This window comes from Natator depressus, chromosome 2 (assembly GCF_965152275.1).
Source record: "Natator depressus isolate rNatDep1 chromosome 2, rNatDep2.hap1, whole genome shotgun sequence".
Taxonomy (NCBI): domain Eukaryota; kingdom Metazoa; phylum Chordata; order Testudines; family Cheloniidae; genus Natator; species Natator depressus.
Genome location: NC_134235.1, coordinates 73,333,620 through 73,359,399, shown reverse-complemented (window position 1 = coordinate 73,359,399; position 25,780 = coordinate 73,333,620). Strand labels below are relative to the sequence as shown.

The 25,780-nt window shown below is 41.7% G+C and overlaps 1 protein-coding gene across 3 annotated transcripts in view; it reads right to left on the bottom strand.

Moving 5' to 3' along the window:
• The window catches only part of NOL4 (nucleolar protein 4), a 246,512-nt gene that overhangs the window by 73,696 nt on the left and 147,036 nt on the right, over positions 1-25,780 (bottom strand). For all 3 annotated transcript variants that reach the window (XM_074944423.1, XM_074944422.1, XM_074944424.1), the window contains one exon: positions 24,292-24,575. In XM_074944423.1, the coding sequence (XP_074800524.1) occupies positions 24,292-24,575 (284 nt within the window). The remainder of the gene's footprint in view (positions 1-24,291; positions 24,576-25,780) is intronic.

Sequence of the window (25,780 nt, the reverse complement as noted above, 5' to 3'; positions counted from 1 at the left end):
GAGTGTAGAAAATTGTCTGCTGCTGGTGCATATGTAGTCTCTCTGCTCTAGATGCACAGAGATGGTGAAGTGCTGTGCTGGAGGAAGGAGGGCACAAGAGACATAACAGGCAGGCAGGCAGGAGAAAAGGTGAGAGGGAATAACAGAAAGCAGCAGGAGCTGCAGGCAGAGAGAGGAGGAGGAGCCTCTTATGTACCTTTCTAACACCCCCAGGAGCCTGAACTGATTAACACCAGCTTCTCAGGGAGCTTCCTGTTTCCTGCTGCTTCCCTGAACCCACTTGAGGAGAACAGGCAGTCAACTGAAGTAGTAGGAGCCAGTTAGGCCCTTAAGACGCTGATATCTTCCCTCACTCAGGCCCTGCTACCAGCCTGCTTATTTGTCCCCTTCAACTGAGTGTTGAGAGCCACTATAGCTGGCACAGAACAGCAGTCATGAGTGAAAGAAGAAAAAGAAAGAAAGCAAAGGAAGCTTTTCTATCTAAGCAGGAAGGAGCTCTCCTGAGATACATAGACACAAATGTTCACGGTGAGCCTTCCGGCCCCAGTTGAGGATGTGAGTGGTGAGGAGATGCTTGATCTTCCAGTTAGTCAGAGTGCAGGTGACCTGGCAGCTACTGCAGCAACCATATCTCCATTTCAAATGAATGTAACCATACACATTCCTGAAGAAAAGTGTAGATCAGAGAAGAATGTGGTGGAGGCGCAAGAAACAGCTGTTGCTGAGTTAGGTCCTTAAGTCTAGATAATCCAGGACTGTGGACCCACTTGAGCAGTAGCCTGAGGGACTTCCTTGTACTGCATGGATCACAGCAAGTGAAAAACTTCATGTCCCCAAAGACAATGAAAATAGAAGTTTCCATCCAACACGTTACTGGTGTGAAATCCCCAATGGTGGAAAAAGTGGAGAGGCCATGGCTTATGTACTCAAAACCCCAGAATGCTGCATATTGTTTTTGTTACAAACTCTTCCAGTCTAATGTTCCAGCCACAGGTACTACAGGAACAAAGGATTGGAAAAATCTGGCTAGAAATCTGGCATGCCATGAGAAGGCAGCAAACCACCAGAGAGCATTCCACAGGTGGAAAGAGCTTGAGATGAGACTAAGGTTAAAGGCCACCATAGATGATCAGCACCAAGAGAAGATTGCATCAGAGTCTCTTTACTGGCAAAATGTTCTGAAAAGGCTCATTGCCATTGTGAGAATGCTTGCTACCCAAAACCTAGCAGTGCGCGGCACTTCAGATCAGCTGTATATGCCAAACAATGGAAACTCCCTTAAAATTGTGGAGCTGATGGCTGAGTTTGATGCTGTACTCCAGGAGCATCTAGGAAGAGTCACCACCCAAGAAATGTACACACATCACTACCTTGGAAAAACAATTCAAAATGAGATCATACAGTTACTGGCAACAAAAGCCAAACAGAAGATTGTGGCAGATCTGAAGTCAGCAAGATATTACTCTGTTATTCTGGACTGCACACCTGACATCAGCCATATGGAACAAATGACTTTAATGGTGCGTTTTGTAACAACACCAGAACCTAGTGAAAATGTCCCTGCAATGGTGACAGAACATTTTCTAGAATTTATTGACATTGATGATATTACAGGAGCTGGTATAACAAATGTGCTTCTTAAAAAGCTAGAAGATACGGGAATTGCGATAGCTGACATGAGAGGTCAGGGCTATGATAATGGTGCCAACATGAGAGGAAAGAACAGAGGAGTGCAGACATAGATCCGAGAGTTAAACCCTCAAGCTTTTGTTGTCCCATGCAGTTCTCATTCATTGAACTTTGGTGGTCAGTGATGCATCCTCAGTTTCTAGAGAGGCTGCTGAATTTTTTAATGTAATTCAAAGCATCTGTGTATTTTTCTCTGCATCAACTCATTGATGGCAAATTTTGAAGCAACATCTGGGAACATCCTCTCTGACACCGAAACCACTGAGTGTCACATGATGGGAAAGCCGAGTGGAGGCGATAAAGCCTATCAAACACCAAATTGGGAAGATAGATGATGCCATAGTTGCCATTATGGAGGATAATGCTATAACAGTAACTGTTCGTGGGAGAACAGTGGCAGAGGGAAATGGAATCACCAGAAACTAACATAACTTCAAATTTCTGTGTGGCTTAGTGTTGTGGCATGACATACCGTTTGAAATAAATGTTGTAAGCAAGAGACTGGAGCAATGGAACTGGACAAAGCAAAGTCAGACCTACAGTCTTACCAGTCAGATGAGGGATTTCAAAATGTTCTGAAGAGTGCACAGAAGTTGGCAGAGGACCTTTACACTGAAGCTATTTCCCCACCCATTCAAGAATACAAGAGTCACCAAAGAAGATGACATTTTGATTACGAGGCAAGGGATAATCCCATAAGAGACCCCAAAGAACAATTCAAAGTTGAATTCTTTAACCAGGTGCTAGATTGTGCAATACAGTCAGTTGAAGAACGTTTCATGCAGCCCAAGGAACACAGCAGTATATTTGGGATGTTGTATGATATTCCGAAACTCCTCACTATACCTGAAGAAGACCTACACCAGCAATGCAGGGCACTAGAGACAGTGTTGACACATGATGACATGCGCGATATTGATGTGAGTGATTTAGGTGATGAACTGAAAGCCCTTTCAAGACACATTTCAGCAGGATCAACTCCAAAGGCTGTTCTGGAATATATGTCCACAAATAAGATGACTACCCTCTTTCTAAATGCTTTTGTTGCTCTGCGCATACTACTAACACTTCCTGTGACAGTTGCCAGTGGAGAACGCAGCTTCTCCAAGCTGAAGTTAATAAAAACGCATCCATGCTCAATGACACAGGAGAGGCTGGTCGGCTGTGCAACTATCTCAATAGAGCATGAGCTGGCCCAGACTGTGGACCTTCAGCAGGAAGCAGTTCAAATCTTTGCAACCAAGAAGGCACGGAAAGCACCACTTTGATTATTTAAACAGATAAAAATGCCAGTGTTTACTATGCAGACAAGAAAAGTTACATTTGCTGTTCAGGCTTTTGAAAGTTAAGTGTTCCTTAAAATTTTTGAACAAGGCATTTCAAGTTGTTAGTTCTCCTTTATTGGGGTAGGTAGCAGAGCAGTACCATGAGAGGAGTAGAACAGGAAGAAGGCAGAATTGAGACCTTTCAAAGTTTTGGCCCAAGCGAGGGGGCACGGGGGCGTCATTTGAGCCCCCCTTCTCAGGTGCCAAAATGTTGTGGGCCGGCCCTGCATAGGAGTTATCCATTCACCAGATATATTTTTCCCTCTACATCTCCACTCTTAAAAGTGAATCTGTCTAACACATTACTCGTTGTGCCTTGCATGCTATGGTCCTGATGCTGACAGAAACTCTCACTGAAGCCCATCATGTTGCCTGTATCAGGACCAGCCTCTGCATTTTTTTTTTTTAAATACAAAGACGGCGTGGTGGGGATTTTGATATAAAAGGTGACTCAGCTCTTGACAATGCCACCTAAAAGAGACATCCCGGCCAATGGAAACTACAGAGCCAGCGCTCAGGGCAGAGGCCGCGTGTGGAGCCCCCATGACCACCCCTCCCCCTCGGAGCTGGAAGGACATGCCGGCTGCTTCCCGTGAGCCGGGCAGGAAGCCTGACTGCACCACCAACCAGTTCTGACTACAGCCGCGAGGATCCCTTTTCGACCAGGTGTTCCGGTTGAAAACCGGACACCTGGCAACCCTACTTTAGCGAGGCCCTTGCTCCAGAAGCTATGGACTGGAGATTGCCTGTCCTTGCTGGTTTGCCCCTAACTGATCTGTGTTTCTCCCTTTTAAGCTCCTCCCTCCAATTCTGACATCTCCCACAGGTGCAGCTGGTTAGGACCACCTGAGCATTAACCCTCTGTTGCTCAGTGCAGGGTTTGCATACCCCATCATCCTATTGTATGCATCAAATCTTGTATAAAATCTCTAGAGATCTAAATGTTTTTACAGAAAGTCATGGAATGAAAAGATCTAGCATGTATCTTGCAAATACTTGCTCTACGTGGTGTGAATTTCAAAGCATCGTGTGGAAGGCATCCATGCAGAGAAGAATCATGTATTTATGAATCACCTCTATATTGCTTTGAAAATGTACCCCTTATTTTCTTGAAATGTGTTGAGGTATGAGTTTTTGTCATAGCATTATTATGCAGAGCACAATATAGAGTGGTAATCTTTCTATATTTATTTAATATAATTTCACTTTAGCTTTTCTGGCCTTCGATCAAGCTGTAAAGTGATGGTTGTAGAAAATCTGTTGATGGCATGAAATAACTCTTTCATTAAAATGATCTGATAGGATAATTTTTTAAAAGATTCTACTTGCCAAGCAGCCACTTTTAGTTAACAGGTCTGTGGCAGGTTAACTGATATAAAGCAATACGTCTGTGAAGGACTGTATTTCCATCAACATATTGCCTACCTAGGGCCCAATCTGAAGGCAATCTGTGTGACAAATGGAGCTTCACGTAGTTTTTAATTGCAGATAAATTCTGCGTGCTATGCTCAGAGTTCAGCGTGATTCTTCTGTGACCCTAGTGTGTCCCTGAAATCAGGAATATCCTAGTTTATATACTGAAGCCATAACTGATTTTCACCAGTAATGTGCAGTCCTATTGTACAAAGCAAGAGAGTGGAAAGGCATGCTTGCATGCATTCACATGCACACACATTTATGAAATACAGTTACAAATGGAAGAAGTCTGCAACTGTGGGTTTGAAAGAGCCCCATACTCTCTCTCCATCCTTTACACTTACTGCTCCAGACAAATTCTCCTTACAAACTTTTCCCTCGGGTTCTCCCCACATGGTGAAAAGGAGCTGTTTTTATGCTCAACTTTCATAAGTAACTGATCACCACAAGCAAATTCAGAAATTGACACATTCCTGAAATCTACAGCTGGCAGAGAAACCCTGGAGCCAAACTTTTGTGTCCCTGCTCCCTTCTACTTTGCAGAGTTCACAGTCTACAAATTCTAAAGAGCTGGAGCTCTGGAAAAACAGTCAAGGCCTTGTCTTCACAAAAAAAGGTGTGTTCTTAGCTCACCCAGTCTTTAACTCTACCTATTAACTGATATGAAAACTACAAACTTGTCTTAACTAGGATATTAACTGAAGTTACCTAACTAGAGTTTAGAACACATTTTTTGTAGTGAAGACCATACTGTGGATCAGATGGTGTGATCCATGCACTTTAGCAATTAGACTCCTTATCTGGCTACCCCATGTCTTTCACAAATTCCTGCCAGAGGCAAAGTAAATATCAGCATGGAGTGAGGGAGCTGGGTCTAATCTTAATACAGTCCCTAGAAACTCTCCTTTTTAATGAAATAATGTGAGCCTCTCTCTTGCTAGATTGATTAGGGGCTGAATTTGGCCTCTTATTTTAATATTGATGGTAGTAAACCCCCAGTTATACTTTTCTGGCATTAATTAAAACCTTGCAAGCTCTGAAATCCCATTAAAGAATCACTTGTCTTCCACCAGTGATTTCCCTTGACTTTTCTAAATGCGTGAATTGTTATACATAGGACCATTCCCTTACTTGTTCCTATATTTTAAGGAATAGGTTCTGATACTTCATCATAAACACTATTACTTGACCCAGTCCTGATTTCAATGAAATCTATGGCAATTTTTCCCCACAGATTTCAGTCGGAGCAACAGAAGTCCCATTGGCTTCATCTGACATTTATGGAGATTGTGATTTAGTAAACTACACCATTCTCTCATTCTTTTTATTCTTCATTTTCATGTATTTGTCTCTATTCTGAGATGGCTGTGCTGTACTAAACTTGTGACACATTCTCACAGCTAAACCAGTGACCTGAAATTTGTGACCCCATGGTCACACATGGCTCTCCAAACATTTATTTTTATGACCCTCACCAATTTTTTTTTATTTCTACACATTTTCTATCATTGTGATGGTTCCTTGTGTTAGAAGAGGCACTGAGTTAAAGTTGTAATAAGGTAAAAATATATAAACATTGCTCCTAGGATCTCATAATAAGAAATTATTTTTAAGAAGGACACCAGAAACTTGAGACCTTCATCCCAAAGTACTCTGGAGTTTGTTCCTATGCTGTATGATTGCTCTCTAACCCACATCTCAGAGCTTTTGGACTATTACACTTCACTTTGAAAAGGTTTTGCTTAATTAAACAGAACACTATCCCATGTAATAACAGTTCTGAATAGCTTTAAACAATTGTACAAAGAATTCTATGATAAAATGAAACCAATTAGACTCCTTCTAGACTTTTTAACTTCTTTAGGTTCATACTCACTTGCTAAATTATTACTTACATCTTTCCCTTTTCACATCACCTTGGAATTTGCCCTGCTGACTCTGAGTGAACTGGTGTAACTCATATGACTAGAGGGCCAGAAGAGACGAGCACAGTAAGAAAAACAAGTACCAGGCAGATATAAATTAAATTTAGCCGTTTCCAAATTTTAATTTACACCTTTGGGTAGATTGGTTTTAAGGACTCAAACATAGTGTAAAGGAGTCCACATTAGTGGCACCACTTTACAGTGATTTGTTTTGCTGAGTACTATGTTTTTACAAAATCATGGCCTGTACAACTTTGGAATTTTTTTCAGCCAGTCAGATTGCTATCTGAGTCCAAGCCATGTTAGAAACAGCTATTGCAATGTACATGCATATAACCTGTTAATGAAGCAAAGCAAACATATCAGAGTTATTTCTCATATACTTGTGCTCTTAATATATACGCAAGCAAAAACAAATAATTCTTGTAAAATTTATAGTGGAATCTGTAGCAAAATCCCTCAAGCTGGCATATCTGCTTTTATAGGCTATACCAGAAAACATGTAACATTACAGTTTCAGAAGTTAATTCTGCTATCAATGCATATATATATCTCCTGTAAATGTTTATGGGAGATACACACATGCATCACTGGGAAATAAGACCTCCCTTACCACAGAAATCTTAGAGCTTTTATATAATTCGTCATTCTGATTTTATAACTTTCTTGTTCACTTTCTTTTATCCTTCAGTACAAGGCTTAAGAACTACTAAGACATATTTACTTCATTTTATTCATACAGGCTTGTATCTTCCCCAATTTGAAAGGGACACAGTCATCTTGAAACCTAAAAAGTTACTACTGGAGTACAAATTAAATTAATAAATAAATAAAAATAATAATAATAAAGAACAACAAATTAAAAAGTAGTTCAAAATAAATTTAAGTGCTACGCCTACTCCTGAGTTTCCCTGCCAATTTTTGTGGCTTTATAATCCCATTTTCTGATTTAAAAAATGTTTCTTTTCTCTCTGTAACTCTTAAAAGCCCATAAAAACATCAAGTGAACCTGACAAAGACCCTGGTACTGCTAACACTTATGCCCATGGTTAAGTCATACTTGAGGCATCACTAACTCAGAAGGAGCATATTGGTACCTCTCTGCCTGTTACCCACAACCATCCCTCCACCACTGTTCTTGATTGTCCTAAGAGCACACATTTGGTCCAAACTCACCCCTTCCCCACAAATCCCACTCAGCCCAGAAGCAGCACAGGATACAGGAAAGCTTTAAGAAATTTATTTTGATTAATACAGGCTTTGGAAAAGGTGCAATCCCACGGGGTTCCATCTGTAAAACAAGTTTTAAAAAAAGCAAATGACAAACTGTACAAACGAATGGCTTTACTTCACTCCAACAGTTATTGCAGGTTCATACTATCGAGCTGCTCCGCCCATGCTAGCTGGAGTAAGAGCAGAATGAGAGTGACTACCACACTGCACAACGTTGGAGCTATACAGGGCGTTTGGATTAACAGCTGGTGAGGTGGTGTGATTCAAGATGCTGCACTCCCAGTGCGTTACTAGATCCAGCTTCAGCAGCGCTAGAGCTAACCCCAACCCCTACCTCAATAGGCTAGCTAGCTGGAGCTGAAAGCACCACTTAACTTGAACTAGAGATTTTTTTGTGTGCATGGGAGCTGGGTTAGGGGCAAAACTTGAGTTATGCCTTAAACTAACTGCAGTGAAGACAACAGACACACACAGATCACAAAGGGAGCCAAGGAAAACACACACCCATCATTGGGGGCTATCCAAAGGGTCCAGCCCCAGCTCAAAGCGCATCCCCTTCTGTCCTAAGCACCGAGACAGAGAACATTATACAGGGATGTCATTGAGAACGCATGGCATGGGGCCACCCATCCCCCAAGGAAATTCACTTACATCTCCATGCTCCTCAAACAGCTACCAGCCTTCCCTTTTGACTCTGACGTGCAAAGCAGCCCTGGGAGCTCCAGTGGAACAGTAGGTGGAAGACACACAAGGCAAACATGCTGGGTGGCTCAGTTGAGGGGTTTCCCTGATGAAGCTACATTATTCTCACTGCCAAGGATGGCACCTAGAAGGAAACACAAGAGGAGGAAAACGTTAGTTCATCATCGGTACCCAACACTGATAAGTAAAACAGAGACAGGGATGACAAACAGATCATCTTGTTTTTAATTAAAATATACATGAAAGAATCACATAAGCTTACCCGCTAGAGCACCAGCCCCCAGAGGTGTACTGGTGTTTGTCACAGTGGATCCCTGGGTGACATGTGAAGACGGGGATTCGGAATCAGGTGGCTCTGGACACGTTCCCAGCTGGCCAACATGATGATCTTGTGTGTGCGGGCATAGGCACTGTTTCGGATGGCACACATCCAGATTTATGCTAGATAGAACCATTTCAGATAATGAGAGAAGATAAGCATGTGAACAGGATCACATATAAGTCTACACACCCACCAGAACTAGGGAGAAGTGAAGGGCAGTGATAGTGGGTGTGCAGGGTACTTGGAGTGATAGTGCAACATGAAGTGGTGGATAGGAAGCAGCAGGTGCTTGCAGAAGCTTCAGGGCTACGTCCAACACCTCTCTTCTGTGGTGACCTGCAATATTTAACAGAAACACAGTTTGGAAGCCCAGTTAAACGCTGTTGCAGTCAAAAAGCTCTAGTTGTTTATGAAATTTATGAAATATTAAAGTACCTTGTGCAATTCACATGTTCCCTTTTTATGGATCGCTCTTCCATGGTCGTGATGAATTCTTTCAGAAAGCCAAAACTGATAATAAGCTTTCAGGGTCTTCACATCCTTATGCATCTTTATCCTCTGCTGCTAAAATGGCATACTTTCATGCTCTTTGATTATTCTGATTATCCTTGCCTTAGTGAACAGCAGATAAGTAATACTTCCTGTCATAAATATAAAGGGAAGGGTAAACCCCTTTAAAATCCCTCCTGGCCAGAGGAAAAATCCTCTTACCTGTAAAGGGTTAAGAAGCTAAAGGTAACCTCGGTGGCACCTGACCAAAATGACCAATGAGAAGGCAAGATACTTTCAAAAGCTGGGAGGAGGGAGAAAAACAAAGGGTCTGTGTCTGTCTGTATGATGCTTTTGCCGGGAACAGAACAGGAATGGAGTCTTAGAACTTAGTAAGTAATCTAGCTAGGTATGTGTTAGATTATGATTTCTTTAAATGGCTGAGAAAATAGCTGTGCTGAATAGAATGAATATTCCTGTCTGTGTCTTTTTTGTAACTTAAGGTTTTGCCTAGAGGGATTCTCTATGTTTTGAATCTAATTACCCTGTAAGGTATCTACCATCCTGATTTTACAGAGGTGATTCCTTTACTTCTATTAAAAGTCTTCTTGTAAGAAAACTGAATGCTTTTTCATTGTTCTAAGATCCCAGGGTTTGGGTCTGTGGTCACCTATGCAAATTGGTGAGGATTTTTACCAAACCTTCCCCAGGAAGTGGGGTGCAAGGGTTGGGAGGATTTTGGGGGGAAAGACATGTCCAAACTACGTTTCCCAGTAAACCCAGATAAAGTTTGGTGGTGGCAGTGGAAATCCAAGGGTAAAATAATTTTGTACCTTGGGGAAGTTTTAACCTAAGCTGGTAAAAGTAAGCTTAGGTGTTTTTCATGCAGGTCCCCACATCTGTACCCTAGAGTTCAGAGTGGGGAAGGAACCTTGACACTTCCTAATCAATATCATCTCAACTGCTCAGTCTCCAGGATCTTTATCTCCTTTCTACCAGTTATAGAAGATCATAGCAAAGAAGCAGTCCTCATGAAGATTTGTCAAGATTCCTGAATCACAAGAAAGGCTATTTTCCCTGCTTACCTCACCCTACTGCCTAGCCAGAACCCTCTTCAGATTGGACATCACCAGCATCAAGAGTAGACCCAACCACCATGAGCAGCAGAGGTTTAAGTGCCAAAGGACTGCATTGCTGTATCAAGCTAAAATTTCCCTGCAAAGTGCTGATTTGTTTAATCAGCAGGTAGTCCATGATGGACAATGTTGACTGGCACAAGTGAACTTGCAGCAACAGGTGTGGAGGCCAGGATGCATGGGTCATAACCTCACAAAAATATCATGCACTGAAAATTAAGATCCTTCAACCAGGGAATAACATTATTTGTCAGTCTTTCCTGTTTTCCTAGTGTACCACACAATACTCATGATATACAATCAGCAGTGATGTCTTTCTGTTATCTTGTTCTTTACTTGATCATAATGGACCGTTTACCCATCCATGTTGTCCATTTTGATGACATGAACCACGTCTGAGCTATGCTTCTCCAGGAAAGTAAACCGGGGGAAAATGAATGGGAGGGAAACTGCGTGGAAATAGGAGTAGCAAAAGGGAAAGTGAGGGTTAAAACACTAGTAGTGAAAAGGAGGAAAAAATCGAAGGGGGGAAAATACAAAAGATGCACTCTTGTAAAAATCATTTCCAAATTGATTACTATTTTCCCACCAAAAATAAAGGGAGAGTCCCAGGGAATAATTCACTTCTTTCACTTCACCTCTGCCAACATACTAAATAAGGGGACTAAGCTGTACTTCACTTGCAAGACTTCTTGCTGAAGATTATATTGGAGAGCCCCAGAGAACATTCAACCCAACATTTCTTTTTACACTTTAGTATTTGTGGGTGTTCAACCCCAGAGATTTCTATGAATGGTGATGGTATTGAAGAAGTCAGTGCCTCTGGGTACTTACAAGTACCATGCTGCCTGCCTCATCATGCTTTCTCGAAAGTTCTTAATGAACATTACTCTGTCTTGCTGGGGGTAGGAGGGAGGGAGCAATTTGTCCACAGCAAGCACAGTGGGTATGAAGAAGTGTCAAACCAGCAGCAAATTATTTGATTGCTTTTAGCTTTTGCTCAAGAAAATCTGAGCAACATCTTCCCTTGTTTAAAAAGAGAGCTACATCAGTCAGTAACAAAACATTATTTATTTATAAATACCTAAAATATTATTATAAAACAAACCTACAAACATTTCATCATAAAAATGAGACTCAGCAGTGGTTTCTTTCCTCTGTTCATGGCTGACTCTGGCTATTATACATAAAAAAAGACACCTTTCCAGGATTGATGGCTCCTTAAATAAAAATACAGTTTTGGAGGACTATAAAGTGTGTAGGAAGTAGCCAGTTGCCAAGGTATTCATCAGAGAGTAGTTTGAGGGCCAGCTCTTCAATCTCTGACATCTGCAAAGTAAAAGATGGCAGTTCATTAGCTGCAAATAATATTAAGACTAAATACAGTTACCAGGAATAGTAATTATTATTAAATCTCTCTCCGTTCACCATCAGATAATATTCAATCTTCCAAAACCAGGTCTCAGACCTCCCCTTCCCCCTCCCACCCCCGCAGTATCTCTCTAGCTGGTAGCAGAGAGTGGGGAGATAGCTGTTCTGAACCATCTGAACTGGTTGAACTTCAGAACATGCCCCTCAGAAATCAACCACCTAAGTGTGTGTGTGTGTGTGTGTGTGTGTGTGTGTGTGTGTAGGGGGGAGGGCAAATATAAAAGAATCAGGGAAGAGGATTCTAATACAAATGCAAGGCCCAATTCTGAAGTCTTTCCTCAGGAACAACCCCCATTAGAACCAATGGAAACTGCCTGAAGGGTGCAGATTTGGGTCTCCAGCATGCACAGCTTAACGAAGTTGTGGACTACACAGATGGAAGCAGCTAGGAGTTTCAGAATTTCCTTACCTCTGTTGCTGCTGCTGCCTTCAATATCTTTCACCCTTGTCCAAGCTAATGCCCAGCTACTAAATCCAGATGTAGTTAGACAGAGCCCAGGCATTCCCTGAAGTTGCCATTGCTTCTGCTTCGGCGTCAGGGAGTGGTAACTCTTAAGGTAAATGTGAATGAGTTCATAGAACAAATAGTTGGATCAGTGAGCAATGTACAAGCAGCCTGGAATCAATAGCATCACTAAATAGTGCCTGACCAAAATGTAATTTTTTAAAATCAGAGAAAATGTGATTTGAGAAAGATCACTCCAAAGACACTCTCTGCCAGGTAAGCAGTATATTAAGAGGACAGGACTTTATCCACAGATTGGATCAAATTCTGCTTTCTATTACACTTGTATAAATCTGGGGTAACTTCATTGACTTAATAGGATTACTGTGGATTTACATCACTGTAACGGATGCCATGCAAACAAATTATCTCATTGTCAAGAGTTTTCACTAAACTTGAGTTCCAGGTATACTCAGTGAACCTCTATGTGTGAGGAATTCGACATTCAATTGACATCATCACGCACAAAGCGGTTTGATGTATTTAACTGGTTTTGCTAGAGCATCTACATGCTTCTAATAAACACTGCACTAGCTGTTTAGCGCCTATATGTCAAGTTGCTTAATTTCTTTTAGTAACCCTTTTCTACCCAAGCATTTAGTTCCAGGCAGCCCCTGAAACTAAAAGTCTGACAATCACAGAGCATAAAATATATTTCTTTCTCAAGGGAAAGATTCACGTTACCACTTTCCACATGGAACAAGGTAACCTTGAATGCCTTGGTCCCAGGCAACATCTCAGTAGCCTTCATTACTCCATTAAGTTTGATTGCCCCTATAAGGGAAGAGTGACAAATCTCTCTCTCACACACACACACAAACACACAGACACACACTTTCAGAGAAGCTTTGTTCTTAGAGCTATACAATCTTCTCCCCTCCCTCCTTTCCCCCCCCCCCAAAAGATAATAGTCTGACTTCTGGAGCTAGTTCAGCAGCCTCTCTCATTTCATAGAAGTAGAGAAGAGTAAAGCTAACAGTGGTAAATAGTAAAAGGATATATAAAGGGCTACCTCTTCACAGTATGAGGGCCTTAGAGAAGCTACTACAAATGAAACAGGAGCTGAAAGGGAAAGAGATGAAGGGCTAGATTGTCCCTGGCTTTTTTGTGGGTGAGCTGGAATGGGGGAGGAAGTTGCAAGGAACCTTCCCTCCCCTTCCCTGCTCACCTTGTTCAAGAACCAGGGAGAGCAGAGAGAGACTCTCCAAATTCAATCTGACTCCAAAGAGACTGCGGCCAGGAAACCCGGGGACAGCAGGATCCACCATCCAAAAAGGTGTTTAAGCCTTTATATTCCCCACTCCGTACATGCCAAAGATCTGTGAGTGCTCTCCTTAGGATAGTGCAGCTCTCAATCAGACAATCCTTAACCAAGCTGTGTGCACCGTATGCATTCTGCCCCAAGGAATGAATTCCTCCTTTATGTCACTTATTCTAACATTCGTATCTTAGAATCTCAAAATATGTCTATTCATTTAAGCAAAGACAACGAATGTGGAATTAATCTGATTGCAATTATTGGGTCTTTGAAGGAATTCACCACACTTCTCTCTATGCTGGGGGGAGCAGCATCACCCAGAAGGATGTTTAAGGCTGGTGCAGTCCCAGCATGACCCTTTTATGTTCTATGGGATTAGAAGGTGGGTGTCATGCTGGAACAGCACAATGCCTTACCATAACCTTTTTGCATGTTGAAAAGTCTAGCATCACACTGAACATTACCTTTTACCATACTTTTTCTTTTCTCCCTAGCAGTTTAAAGCCAATACAGTAACCCAGCAGAATTTAATTCTGTACATCCTACTAGCCTTATAATTAAGCAATAAAACAGGAATGTCAAACACCCAGTCCACAGGCTCTTGAGGTATTTACAACTGTATCAGCAAAAACAACGTTCAACAGGCATGAACATAATTCTTAGAGGCATTTCCTAGCAGCCTGCAGAGCTGAGGTCAAAGTAACATTTCAGGGTAAAAAATCCAGAGCTTCCTGCCATGCCCTACCCAGATGGTGAGCTCCACCTGCAAGAGAGACACTTAGAGTAACACATTTTCCAGAAGAGGAGCCCAGGCAGAAACCCATGTCTGAAAAGCTTGGATCCTGATGCAAATTCACAATTCATACCTTGGCACATCTGCAGCTTCATCTGGTCAGATTGTTACACAAAGACAGAAAAGTACTTTCTTTGCACAAAAAAAGCCAACTGCATACAAGTTCTAAAGGTCCTGTTAAAGGAGTAGAAGCCTTTGATATTACCCTTGCCCATACAATGATGCCCCAGTCTTAGTTGGAGCCTCTGTGTGCTACTGTAATTCAAACAACAGATGATGATGAAGGAAAAGAAACAGAAAAGAAAAAAAATACTTTCAGCAGCTCATCAAAGAGAAAAATATATTCATGCTTAGAGCTACCACGCTTATCCAGTCTACCTTCTACGCACTATCAAACCTCTATTCAGGAAGATATCAGATTATCATATCCAAGTCTCTCACTCTTCTTGAAACAGTTCCCTTTTCCAGATGACTTTTCAAGTAACCGTTTACAAGGCAACTCCACAAAGGAGTGCAGCCTATTGTGGCAGAGCTCCGACCTTTTCCCCGTGGGTCCCACACTTCCAGGCGGCTTATGGTAGCCTCAGAGGCTCACTGCGACCCTCCATGTAGCCCTTCTCTCTCTAGGGCCAGGGTTACAGTCTACTGAGCTCTTTTCATCATACGCCAGCAAGGAGGTCGGTGAGAGAACTCCCACAGTCTCTGTTGTCCCTATGGGCTTACTCCTGAACAGTTTAGCCTCCTGTCCTGACAGGGGCCTGTCTTCCCCTCCCAGGAGGTGTTTCTGTAGTGGTGGGTTCCAGGGAACCCGGGCCCGCCCTCTACTCTGGGTTCCGGCCCAGGGACCCTAATGGCAACAGCTATTGGCAGCTGACCTTTCACTACCAGAGTTGCTACATTTCCTTGGGCCACATCCCCACAGCTCTCCCGCTTCTCTCTCTTAACGCAGTCTTCACCCTTACCTTAGGGCTCTCTTTCCATTAGCTTGAGAGTGTCTTCATTACCCAGCCCTTCAGCTGCACTTCCTCTCCTCTGGCTCCCCGGCTCCCCTCGGCCTGACCGGAGTGAGCCCTTTTATAGTATCAGAGGGCCTTAATTAGAGTCAGGTGTTCACATTAGCTTAACGGCCTCACCTGCCTCTTTGCAGGTTAATTGGAGTCACGTGTTATCATTAGCCTGGAGCAGCCCCTGCTCTGGTCAGTCAGGGAACAGAAACCTGCTTATCCAGTGGCCAGTATATCTGCCTTCTACTACTCTGCTGTACCCAACTGGCCTGGGTCTATCACGCTATATATAAAGAACACTATCATCTCATAAAGAGAACATTTGCTCTAGAAAAGCCCCCACATTCCCAAATCTTCACCAAGCAAGCATATAAACAAAAAATACAGATGGAGGCAACTAGTTAAACAGTGTCTCCCCCTATCTCAGAGACATAATGCCAGTTGTGATGAGGTTCCCACCAGACATTAAGTCTGATTTTTGATACTGAGCTAGGATGTTATCGTAACTTCAAAAAAACCTAAACGTGGGACCAATGTTTCCTCTAATTTTTGACAGGCCATGTGTGCAAAAAAATTCTTCCGTGCAACTTGTCGTGCTTCTGTGCAAATTTTTTGTGCGTGCGGTGTTTTGCCATGTGTGCGGGGTTTAGGATCTGTGTGTGCGCGCACATGCACACAGCTTAGAGGGAACAGTGCCTGGGACCCATGCAGCTCAGTGACTGCCTCTCTTCCTATCCCTCACCATGATAGCTATGCTCAGTGGGGATGCTAATGCAACAGAATCTAAGTTTGAACCTGACACGGCTGGGGGAAAGACATTAATGGTAGAGGGCCCATGACTGTGGAACCAGCTACCACGTATTGTAGATCGTGCTGAGCATAACTTTTACCACATGTAGGGCCTGATCCAGCATCCACAGGAGTCCAGGGAAGCAATTCCACTGACTTCAATGGGCATAGGGCCCTGAGCACGATGCAGCACCCATTTATTCATCAGGCAGTTCTCAACTAATAATGTCATGAATCACCATTACAATGGATACTGGAAAGCCAGCAGCCAAGATATGACCACGATAGGACCACAGCTTTAAAGATGAAACTGGAAACAAGTTCTTCCTTTTAGAGACGTTATGATAAAGCTCCATATTTTTGTAGTGCAAGCAGAAATGACAATGATGTGCACATTAGAAAGATATAATATAATTAAAGTGAAAAGTCATAGGATGCAGTGTTCCTTGTTTATTGCTTTGCTCCTCATTTTTTATGAAAGGAAAAAAAATTTTATGTACTTGTCCACCAAGTGTAACCGTCTAAACATATGAGCTAATTATAATGCATTTCACAATATTGGCCAGATTTTCTAATCTATGATAAATATAATCAATCATCTCTAACTCTTCTGATTAAGAGTGACAAAACTATATAACTGTGATTTCTGATATTCTAAATCAAAGAAATATTTTTCCATATAGTGTCAGTCTAATCTTATCATCATAGTGCAGATGAGGGAAAAACATCATAAAAGAGAAATGGTTTACTATATTTCAATAAATGATGTGGTAGAAATAAAGATTTGTACACCCAAAAGTTCTTCCAAAAAGGAGCTTACAGTCTAACAGAAGATAACAATACAACATTGATCATGATTAATCAGGAATCTAGGTGCTCCAGAATAAAACCTCAATAGGATTTACACATGGCCTTAACTGCATAATTACTTTATGCACACATGTAACTGTTTGAATTACATCCCTATCACTATTTTATACATTGGAAACCCAGTATTTTCCCATTGTCTTTTAATATAACTTTTCTCAACTCTCATCTCCCGCATGGCTCTTAACTTTATTAAGGGAACATTATTAAAATGGATAAGAAATTTATATAAATTTGATGCCTAGTGAACATTAAACCTGATTTTTCTCATACATAGCTAGGAAACAGTCAGGGGGGTTCTGAATGGAATCACATTTTTTCAACAATATTCAAAGCTGATCTTTTTATATGTTGGGAAGGGCTAGGGTCAGAGTCTCAGCTGCAGTCTAGTACCTTCGTGCCACTCTTCCTACATGGGGATTGCACAGGCATGGGGGAATCCACAGATGATTTCTATTCCACCTCCACATGCAGTGCATATTTGGGCACTAGGAGGATGGCCAGGGCATTACTGCACTTTTGCTATTTTTTGTTAGTGGATGGCCCCTGTGGTAGGATAGCCAGCCACATAAATTAGAGCAACCCCCAAGGAAGACAAGGATGTTGCAGAAAAGTTCAATGAATTCTTTGCATCAGTCTACATTGCAGAGGATATGAGCTAGATTCCCACACCCAAGCCTTTCTATTTAGGTAACAAATCTGAGGAACTGTACTGATTGAGGTGGCAGTCGAGGAAGTTTTAGAGCAAATTGATAAATTAAACAGTAATAAGTCACCAGGACCAGATGGTATTCACACAAGAGTTCTGAAGGGACTTAAATATGATATTGCAGAACTACTAACTACTGTATGTAACCTATCGCTTAAATCAGCCTCTGTACCAGGTAACTGGAGGGCAGCTAATGTAACGCCAATTCTTTAAAAAGGCTCCAGAAGCGATCCTGGCAATTATAGGCCTGTAAGTCTAACTTCAGTACCAGGCAAATTGGTTGAAATTATAGTAAATAATAGAACTATCAGACACACAGATGAACACAATATGTTGGGAAAGAGTCAAGATGGGTTTTATAAAGAGAAATCATGCCTCACCAATCTATTAGAATTCTTTGAGGAGGTCAACAAACATGTGGACAAAGGTGATATAGTGTACTTAGACTTTCAGAATTCCTTTGACAAGGTCCTCACCAAAGGCTCTTAAGTAAAGTAAGAGCCATGGGATAAAGGGAAGGTTCTCTCATGGATTGGTAACTGGTTAAAAGATATCAGGGGGTAGCCGTGTTAGTCTGTATCCACAAAAACAAGGAGGAGTCCGGTGGCACCTTAAAGACTAGTCTTTAAGGTGCCACCGGACTCCTTGTTGTTTTTGTGGTTAAAAGATAGGAAACAAAGGGTAGGAATAAATAGTCAATTTTCACAATGGGGAGAGGTAAATAGCAGGGTTCCCCAAGCTTCTGTACAGAGACCAGTGATGTTCAACATATTCATAAGTGACCTGGAAAAGGGGGTGAACAGTGAGATGGCAAAATATGCAGACAATACAAAATTATTCAAGCTAGTTAAGGCCAAAGCTGACTGCAAAAAGTTACGAAGGGGTCTCACAAAACTGGGTGACTGGACAACAAAATAGCAACACTGAATTTCATCTGCCAAGTGTAAAGTAATGAACACTGGAAAAACATAATCCCAACTAACATACAATATGATGGAGTCTAAACTATCTTTTGCCACTCATGAAAGTGATCTTGGAATCATCGTGGATAGTTCTTTGAAAACATCCTCTCAATGTGCAGTAGGAATCAAAAAGCTAATAGAATGTTAGAAACCTTTAGGGAAGGGACAGATAATCAGACAGAAAATATCATAATGCCACTTACACCTTGAATACTATGTACAGTTCTGGTCACCCCATCTCAAAAAAGATACATTAGAATTGGAAAAGGTATGGAGAAGGGAAACACAAATAATTAAGAGTATACAATGGCTTCCATAGGAGGACAGATTAAGAAGACTGGGATTGTTCATTTTAGAAAAGAGACTACTAAGGGGGCTATGATAAAGATCTATGAAATCATGAGAGATGTCAAGAAAGTGAATAAGGAAGTGTTATTTACCCCTTCACATACTATAAGAACCAGGGGTCACCCATTGAAATTAACTGGGAATAGATTTAAATCTAACATAAGGAAGTATTTCTTCACATAATGCACAGTCAAACTGTGGAACTTGTTGCCAGGGGATGTTGTGAAGGCCAAAACTATAACTGGGTTCAAAAAAGAATTAGATAAGTTTCTGTAAGATAGGTCCATCAATGGCTATTAGCCAAGATGCTCAGGGATGCAACCACATGCTCGGGATATCCCTAAACCTCTGACAGCCAGAAGCCGGGAGTGGATCACAGGGGATGGATCACTCAATAATTGCCCTGTTCTGTTTGTTCCCTCTGAAGCATCTGGTACTGGCCACTGTTGGAAGACAGGATAGTGGGCTAGATGGACCATTGGTTTGACCCAGTATGGCCATTCTTACTTAGTAGAAAGAGAGCCTGAGACATGAGGCCTGGTATAAGGGACCTGGTGTAAGGCCTGAACTAAAGTCAGGTCCTGCTGAGATAAAGCAAAGTTAGCAAGAATCGAGCTATGAGCAAAAGTCAGGCCCTGTTACAAAGCAGATGCCTGCTTGCGTGTTCACTATCCGACACATGAACTTGGCAAGAACAGAGCTGGCACTGCAAAAACACTAGCATTCCTAGGCACTAAGTATTTATAGAATCATAGAATATTAGGATTGGAAGAGACCTCAGGAGGTCATCTAGTCCAATCCCCTACTCAAAGCAGGACCAACAACAACTAAATCATCCCAGCCAGGGCTATGTCAAGCCGGGCCTTAAAAACCTCTAAGGATGGAGATTCCACCACCACCCTAGGTAACCCATTCCAGTGCTTCACCACTCTCCTACTGGAATAGTGTTTCCAAATATCCAACCTAGACCTCCCTCACTGCAACTTGAGACCATTGTTTCTTGTTCTGTCATCTGCAACCACTGAGAACAGCCTAGCTCCATCCTCTTTGGAACCCCCCTTCAGGTAGTTGAAGGCTGCTATCAAATCCCCCCTCACTCTTCTCTTCTGCAGACTAAACAAGCCCAGTTCCCTCAGCCTCTCCTCATAAGTCATGTGCCCCAGCCCCCTAATCATTTTCATTGCCCTCCGCTGGACTTTCCCCAATTTGTCCACATCCCTTCTGTAGTGGGGGTCCCGAAACCAGGTGTGGCCTCACCAATGCCGAACAGAGGGGAATAATTACTTCCCATGATCTGCTAGCAATGCTCCTGCTAATACAGCCCAATATGCCATTGGCCTTCTTGGCAACAAGGGCACACTGCTGACTCATATCCAGCTTCTCATCCACTGTAATCCCCAGGTCCTTTTTCTGCAGAACTGCTGCTTAACCAGTTAGTCCCCAGCCTGTAGCGGTGCATGGGATTCTTCCTTCCTAAACACATTCCGGAAGAGTAGTACCAGAGCACCCCGATACAAGGTTATGGTGTAAACACACTCCCCGAAGATGATATAGAAACACACTGGCCCCTCCTAAAGAGAAGGTGTCATAAATATAAAGGGAAGGGTAACCACCTTTCTGTATACAGTGCTATAAAATCCCTCCTGGCCAGAGGCAAAACCATTTCACCTGTAAAGGGTTAAGAAGCTAAGGTAACCTCGCTGGCACCTGACCAAAATGACCAATGAGGGGACAAGATACTTTCAAATCTGGAGTGGGGGGGGGGGGAAACAAAGGGTTCTGTCTGTCTGTTGATGCTTTTGCCGGGAACAGATCAGGAATGCAGCCTTACAACTCCTGTTAAGTTAGTAAGTAATCTAGCTAGAACATGCGTTAGATTTCCTTTTGTTTAATGGCTGGTAAAATAAGCTGTGCTGGATGGAATGTATATTCCTGTTTTTGTGTCTTTTTGTAACTTAAGGTTTTGCCTAGAGGGATTCTCTATGTTTTGAATCTGATTACCCTGTAAGGTATTTACCATCCTGATTTTAGACGTGATTCTTTTACCTTTTCTTTAATTAAAATTCTTCTTTTAAGAACCTGATTGCTTTTTCATTGTTCTTAAGATCTAAGGGTTTGGGTCTGTGTTCACCTGTACAAATTGGTGAGGATTCTTATCAAGCCTTCCCCAGGAAAGGGGGTGTAGGGCTTGGGGGATATTTTGGGGGAAGACATCTCCAAGTGCGCTCTTTCCCTGTTCTTTGTTTAAAACACTTGGTGGTGGCAGCATACAGTTCAAGGACAAGGCAAAGTTTGTACCTTGGGGAAGTTTTTAATCTAAGCTGGTAAGAATAAGCTTAGGGGATCTTTCATGCAGGTCCCCACATCTATACCCTAGAGTTCAGAGTGGGGAAGGAAACTTGACAGAAGGTCAGGATGACAGGGTGATGGATAGAGATGTTTTGATTGAACCAACATGTAAAGGGTGGTAACTAACCATGTCAGAGGGGCAATACATAACTCATTTGTATCAGTGTATAAAAGAGGAGTCACAGAGGGGTGTCTTTTTCTGGCTGAGGGGGGAATGACCTGGTCCACTGTAACAGGCATACATGTGTTCATGGTCCTTTAGAGTCTATGGGATACCTCGACAATAAACCTGGCCGAATGCCTTCGCTACTGAACCAAGTCTGTGGTCTTCTTGGGCAGTTTGACTGAGGTCTACTGCATCAGCTATCTGCACAGAGACACACAGCACACAGAGAACACACACACTACCAACAACTGACAACACTTATGGTGTAAACTATACCAGGACCAAAGAAGAACTGGCCGCAGAAACAAAGAACTGCAGCTAGCTCCTTCGTGGCAGCCTCTCTCAGCTATGGCCAATGGATTTAGCCATTGTGCAGATGGCAATCTGACCCAATGTATTCATCAGCTTTAAACTGCTCAGCAATATGTGGAATCTTCTTTTGGAGCAGAGTCCTGGGAGGTGATGCGCATCCTCCAATCTAATTGGGAGTTGAGTGTTCAGGATCTTTTTGATCAATGCAAAACATTTTGACCATATTTAGCATAAGAGATGTTATTTAAAGGTAAAATACTATTAATTACTTGAATGTGTGAGTGTGTGTGAGCAAGTGAATGTGTGTGTAAGAGAGAGAGTGTTGACAACAGGTGTTTTACACCAGTACAATTGCACTATAGTACTTTGTTATTGCTGCTATACATGTTTTTTAAAATACTTTATTTTTCAATATAATTAAGAATAGAATTCATTCATAAGCATACTCTTTTACTCCATCAACACATCACACTATGGGAAAACTCTGACACCACTTACTCTATCCAGGGACTACATTCCTTTTGAAATCTGCACAACACGTGTAATAAATAATATATAAAAATTAACAGTAGATGTTAATGTTATGTCGATGTTAAATAAAATTAACATTTTTCCATTCCAGGCCACAACAAGGGGGAAAATGTATGTCGAGAAATGGGGCAGGATGGTAGTGAGTGATATGAAAGGTTATATGGCTGTAGGCAACTGACTGGATCGCTTAACATTGTTAAAGTAAAGTAAATAAAGTGTAATACTGGTTTGTGTGTTAGTGGGAATTCACTGACACACATACAATGTTAACCCTTTTTAGCAACTTTTTTTTGTTTGAGAATATACTATGGTGCCATAGTTCTGATTGCATTTGGAGACATAAAGCCAGGCTATATTCTTGCCATAACTGTACATTAGTTCCACCTTAAAGACCTTCTTCCCTTCCTCCTTCTCCAAGCTTATTTGTGTATTTGCAAAAGTACTGGCAGTAGCAGCAGTGTACCTCAGGCAAAAGAGCCTATGTGTCTATCAATATCTGGGTGACTGCCTTGTAAAGGGATCATTGCAACAATATTCCCTGGAGCAAGTGAAGACACTGCTTACATTTAGCCAGTTTAGGATTTACTGTGCATTGGTAGAAGTCTTGAGTAATTTCAGCACTAGAATATATATAATACTAAGACATAGAGTTAGAAGATTTTTGATAAAATAAAATTCATTGAAGAGGAAACACTTTGCAGAGACATCAATTTCTACTAAATTTTCATCAGGAAGATTTTTTGGGTCCAGGGCTTACTGGTTAAAAAAAAAATTAAAAAAATCAGAAACTCTCACTCTACCTGTGAGTAGGGAACTGGCCTGGGATGTGGGAAACCCAGGTTCAAATCTCTGATCCTCTCAACCAGAAAGAATAGGGATTTGAACCTGGATTCCCCTGTCAGCATCATAACTCCCAGGCTCTAGAGTGCAGTCAGTGTGTGTGTGTCTCCCTCCTTCCAGAATCGAAAAGTACAGGTTTCAATTCCATCACAATTTGGTTTTCAAGAAACATTCAAAAGGTTTTGTTTCCATTCCAGTGCAGAACAACAAATTTCAAAACCTCAAAAGTTACAGTGAAACAGAATTGTCCTCTGGACAGAACTATGGCCCATCTCTGAACACGTCTAGAAAAAGGTTTTCCACACCACTCCCATTACAAAGCCCTGGAAGAAAATGTAGGAGTTCAAAGTATACCTATATTGCCAGGCTAATTTATAGCCTTTTACTGAAGGCTAGTGACCAACATTAATAGCATTTCGATCCAGTACGATAATAGCAATAATTGAATTTTAGAAGGTGCTAATCCAATTGGGAGTGTCAGATAAAAAGCAGGACTTGTCACCAATAGGAGCAGAGCAAATCAATGGGAAATTTATATTAAATAGACCATCTCTTCATCTTCCTTAGAATGCACATTCATGACAAATGCCTTCCTAGCAAGCTAGCTATCTAACATGTAGGATCTGTCTTTATCCACAACATAACCACCTTACTTTTCTTCTGCCCATAAATGGAGACCACAGAGAAAAGACCTCAGGCAATTCCAGCTTCATAGAGCAAACCTGTCAGTTTCAGTTCAAGTTGGGTGGCTGCATAACACATAAACAATCAGGAAGGAACCAAATCCAGTTCTTTTCAAATGTTGGTGATTTCCATGTAATAATCCATAGGGGCATAGGCATTGTACATTTAAACAGATTCATTCTATGGACATACAGTACATGTGATAGGATGGCCTTCTAAAAGTATTTCAGATGGATAGCTCAGACAGTTTATAAAAACACCTTATAACATCTGTCGTTGAAAGGGAACCGCACTATTTTTGTCAGTGTATAACCATGACATATGTATATACTGTATACATAAACTAGTGCATGCAACTCTGTATATAGTAGCTAAGTAACAATGCAACACATATTGTACAAATTTCATTAAATGCTCAACTGGCAATAACCTTTGGGTGCCTCTTGTAAATCTTTTCCTTTTCTAAGCTGTACATTTTATATCTGGAGAATGTGGAAGCATCTTACCTTGCTTCCATTTTCTCTTGCTTCTCTTTCCATCTTGAGATCAGAAATTAGGAGGTTCTTGTATTTGTTCTTTCCATTACTGTTGTGATCATCTAGTCTGTATTCTGAAGTCAGCTGAGCAGAGAGGGGACTGTCACTCAGGTTCAGAGGCTGCTCATCCTGCTCCAGATCTGTTTTGCCATTACTGTTGGTTTCTGCCATCTCCCTGCAGTGTATTCCACCTGAAGCATTGGAACTGTGCCCCACAGTCTCATTGCCATTAAAACTCTCTGCAGCTGAATCATCTATTAAAAAATACATATTTTCAGTAACATGCCACCATTTTTATCTCTGTACCAGATCAAACAGAATTTATGGCTTCACAGTGTTTTGCATAGCAAAATTAAAACTGTTTGAATGACATCTAGCATCCAATGCATTTGTCCATAAAACAAAATAGTCTTCAAGTAAAATTAAGCTTGGGAAATAAATCTATGGAATGATAGTCAAAGTTAAGGGGAAAGATCTGGGCTGACACACTAGTGCAATTGTGCACCTAAAAACTAGTGTCATACTGGCTTTTTAGGAGCAAATTCTGCCCTTGTCCAGCTAGGCATGCATCCATTCATTTAGGCTCTTATAACCAAGTCTATCACTGTAACATCACATTTGTTTAAGTCAATGTAGTTGAAGGTGCTGAGGGGGCAGAATCGGGCTCTCAGTTTTCAAGGGGCTGGAAAATATTTTACTAGGGACTAAGCGTTTAAATAGCAGCACAAGTGGCCATTTAAAAAAATTCTGTCATAAGTAGCGTAACATAAATATTCCTTAGTTCCCTGGCTTTGTGCATGCATTGCTGGCATTGGACATTATGCTGGGAAAGTTGATTCCCGGTAGAAAGACCATGGCTCAGTTGTTCTCAAACTATACATCAATCATAATTGAAATAATAAAAATTACAATAAAAGACTAAGAGAAAGTCAGATTTTCATCTGAAATTTTTGCATGTTGTTGTTACAAGTAACTTTAAGACTGTTATAACTGAAAATAAAAATATATTTTTCCTCTAGCCTTTCAGAGGCAGATTCTGTCACCTGTGCTTTCAATGCCTTATTCCATGAACAGTCCCATTGGAATCAACAGGGTTCCTTGAACAGCTATGTACTATGCAATGTAGGAAAAGGTGTCAGACTCTGGCCTCAGTTTGCTTACTGGATGCATTCAACAGCATTTTTGTGTAGTCACTTTCTCTGATTTGCTAATGGTGCACTCTCTTCCCCAGGCTCCACAAGACTGTTTATCAATAACTAGGGCCCTACCAAATTCACAGCCATGGAAAGTGCGTCACGGACCATGAAATCTGGTCTCCTCCCATGAAATCTGGAAGTGGCGGCCAGCATGCCCCTGTGACCCCTTCGCCTGCAGGCACCACTTCCCACAGTTCCCATTGACTGGGAACAGAGAACCGCACCCAGTGGGAGCTGTAGTGGGGGCGGCTTCTGTGGATGGT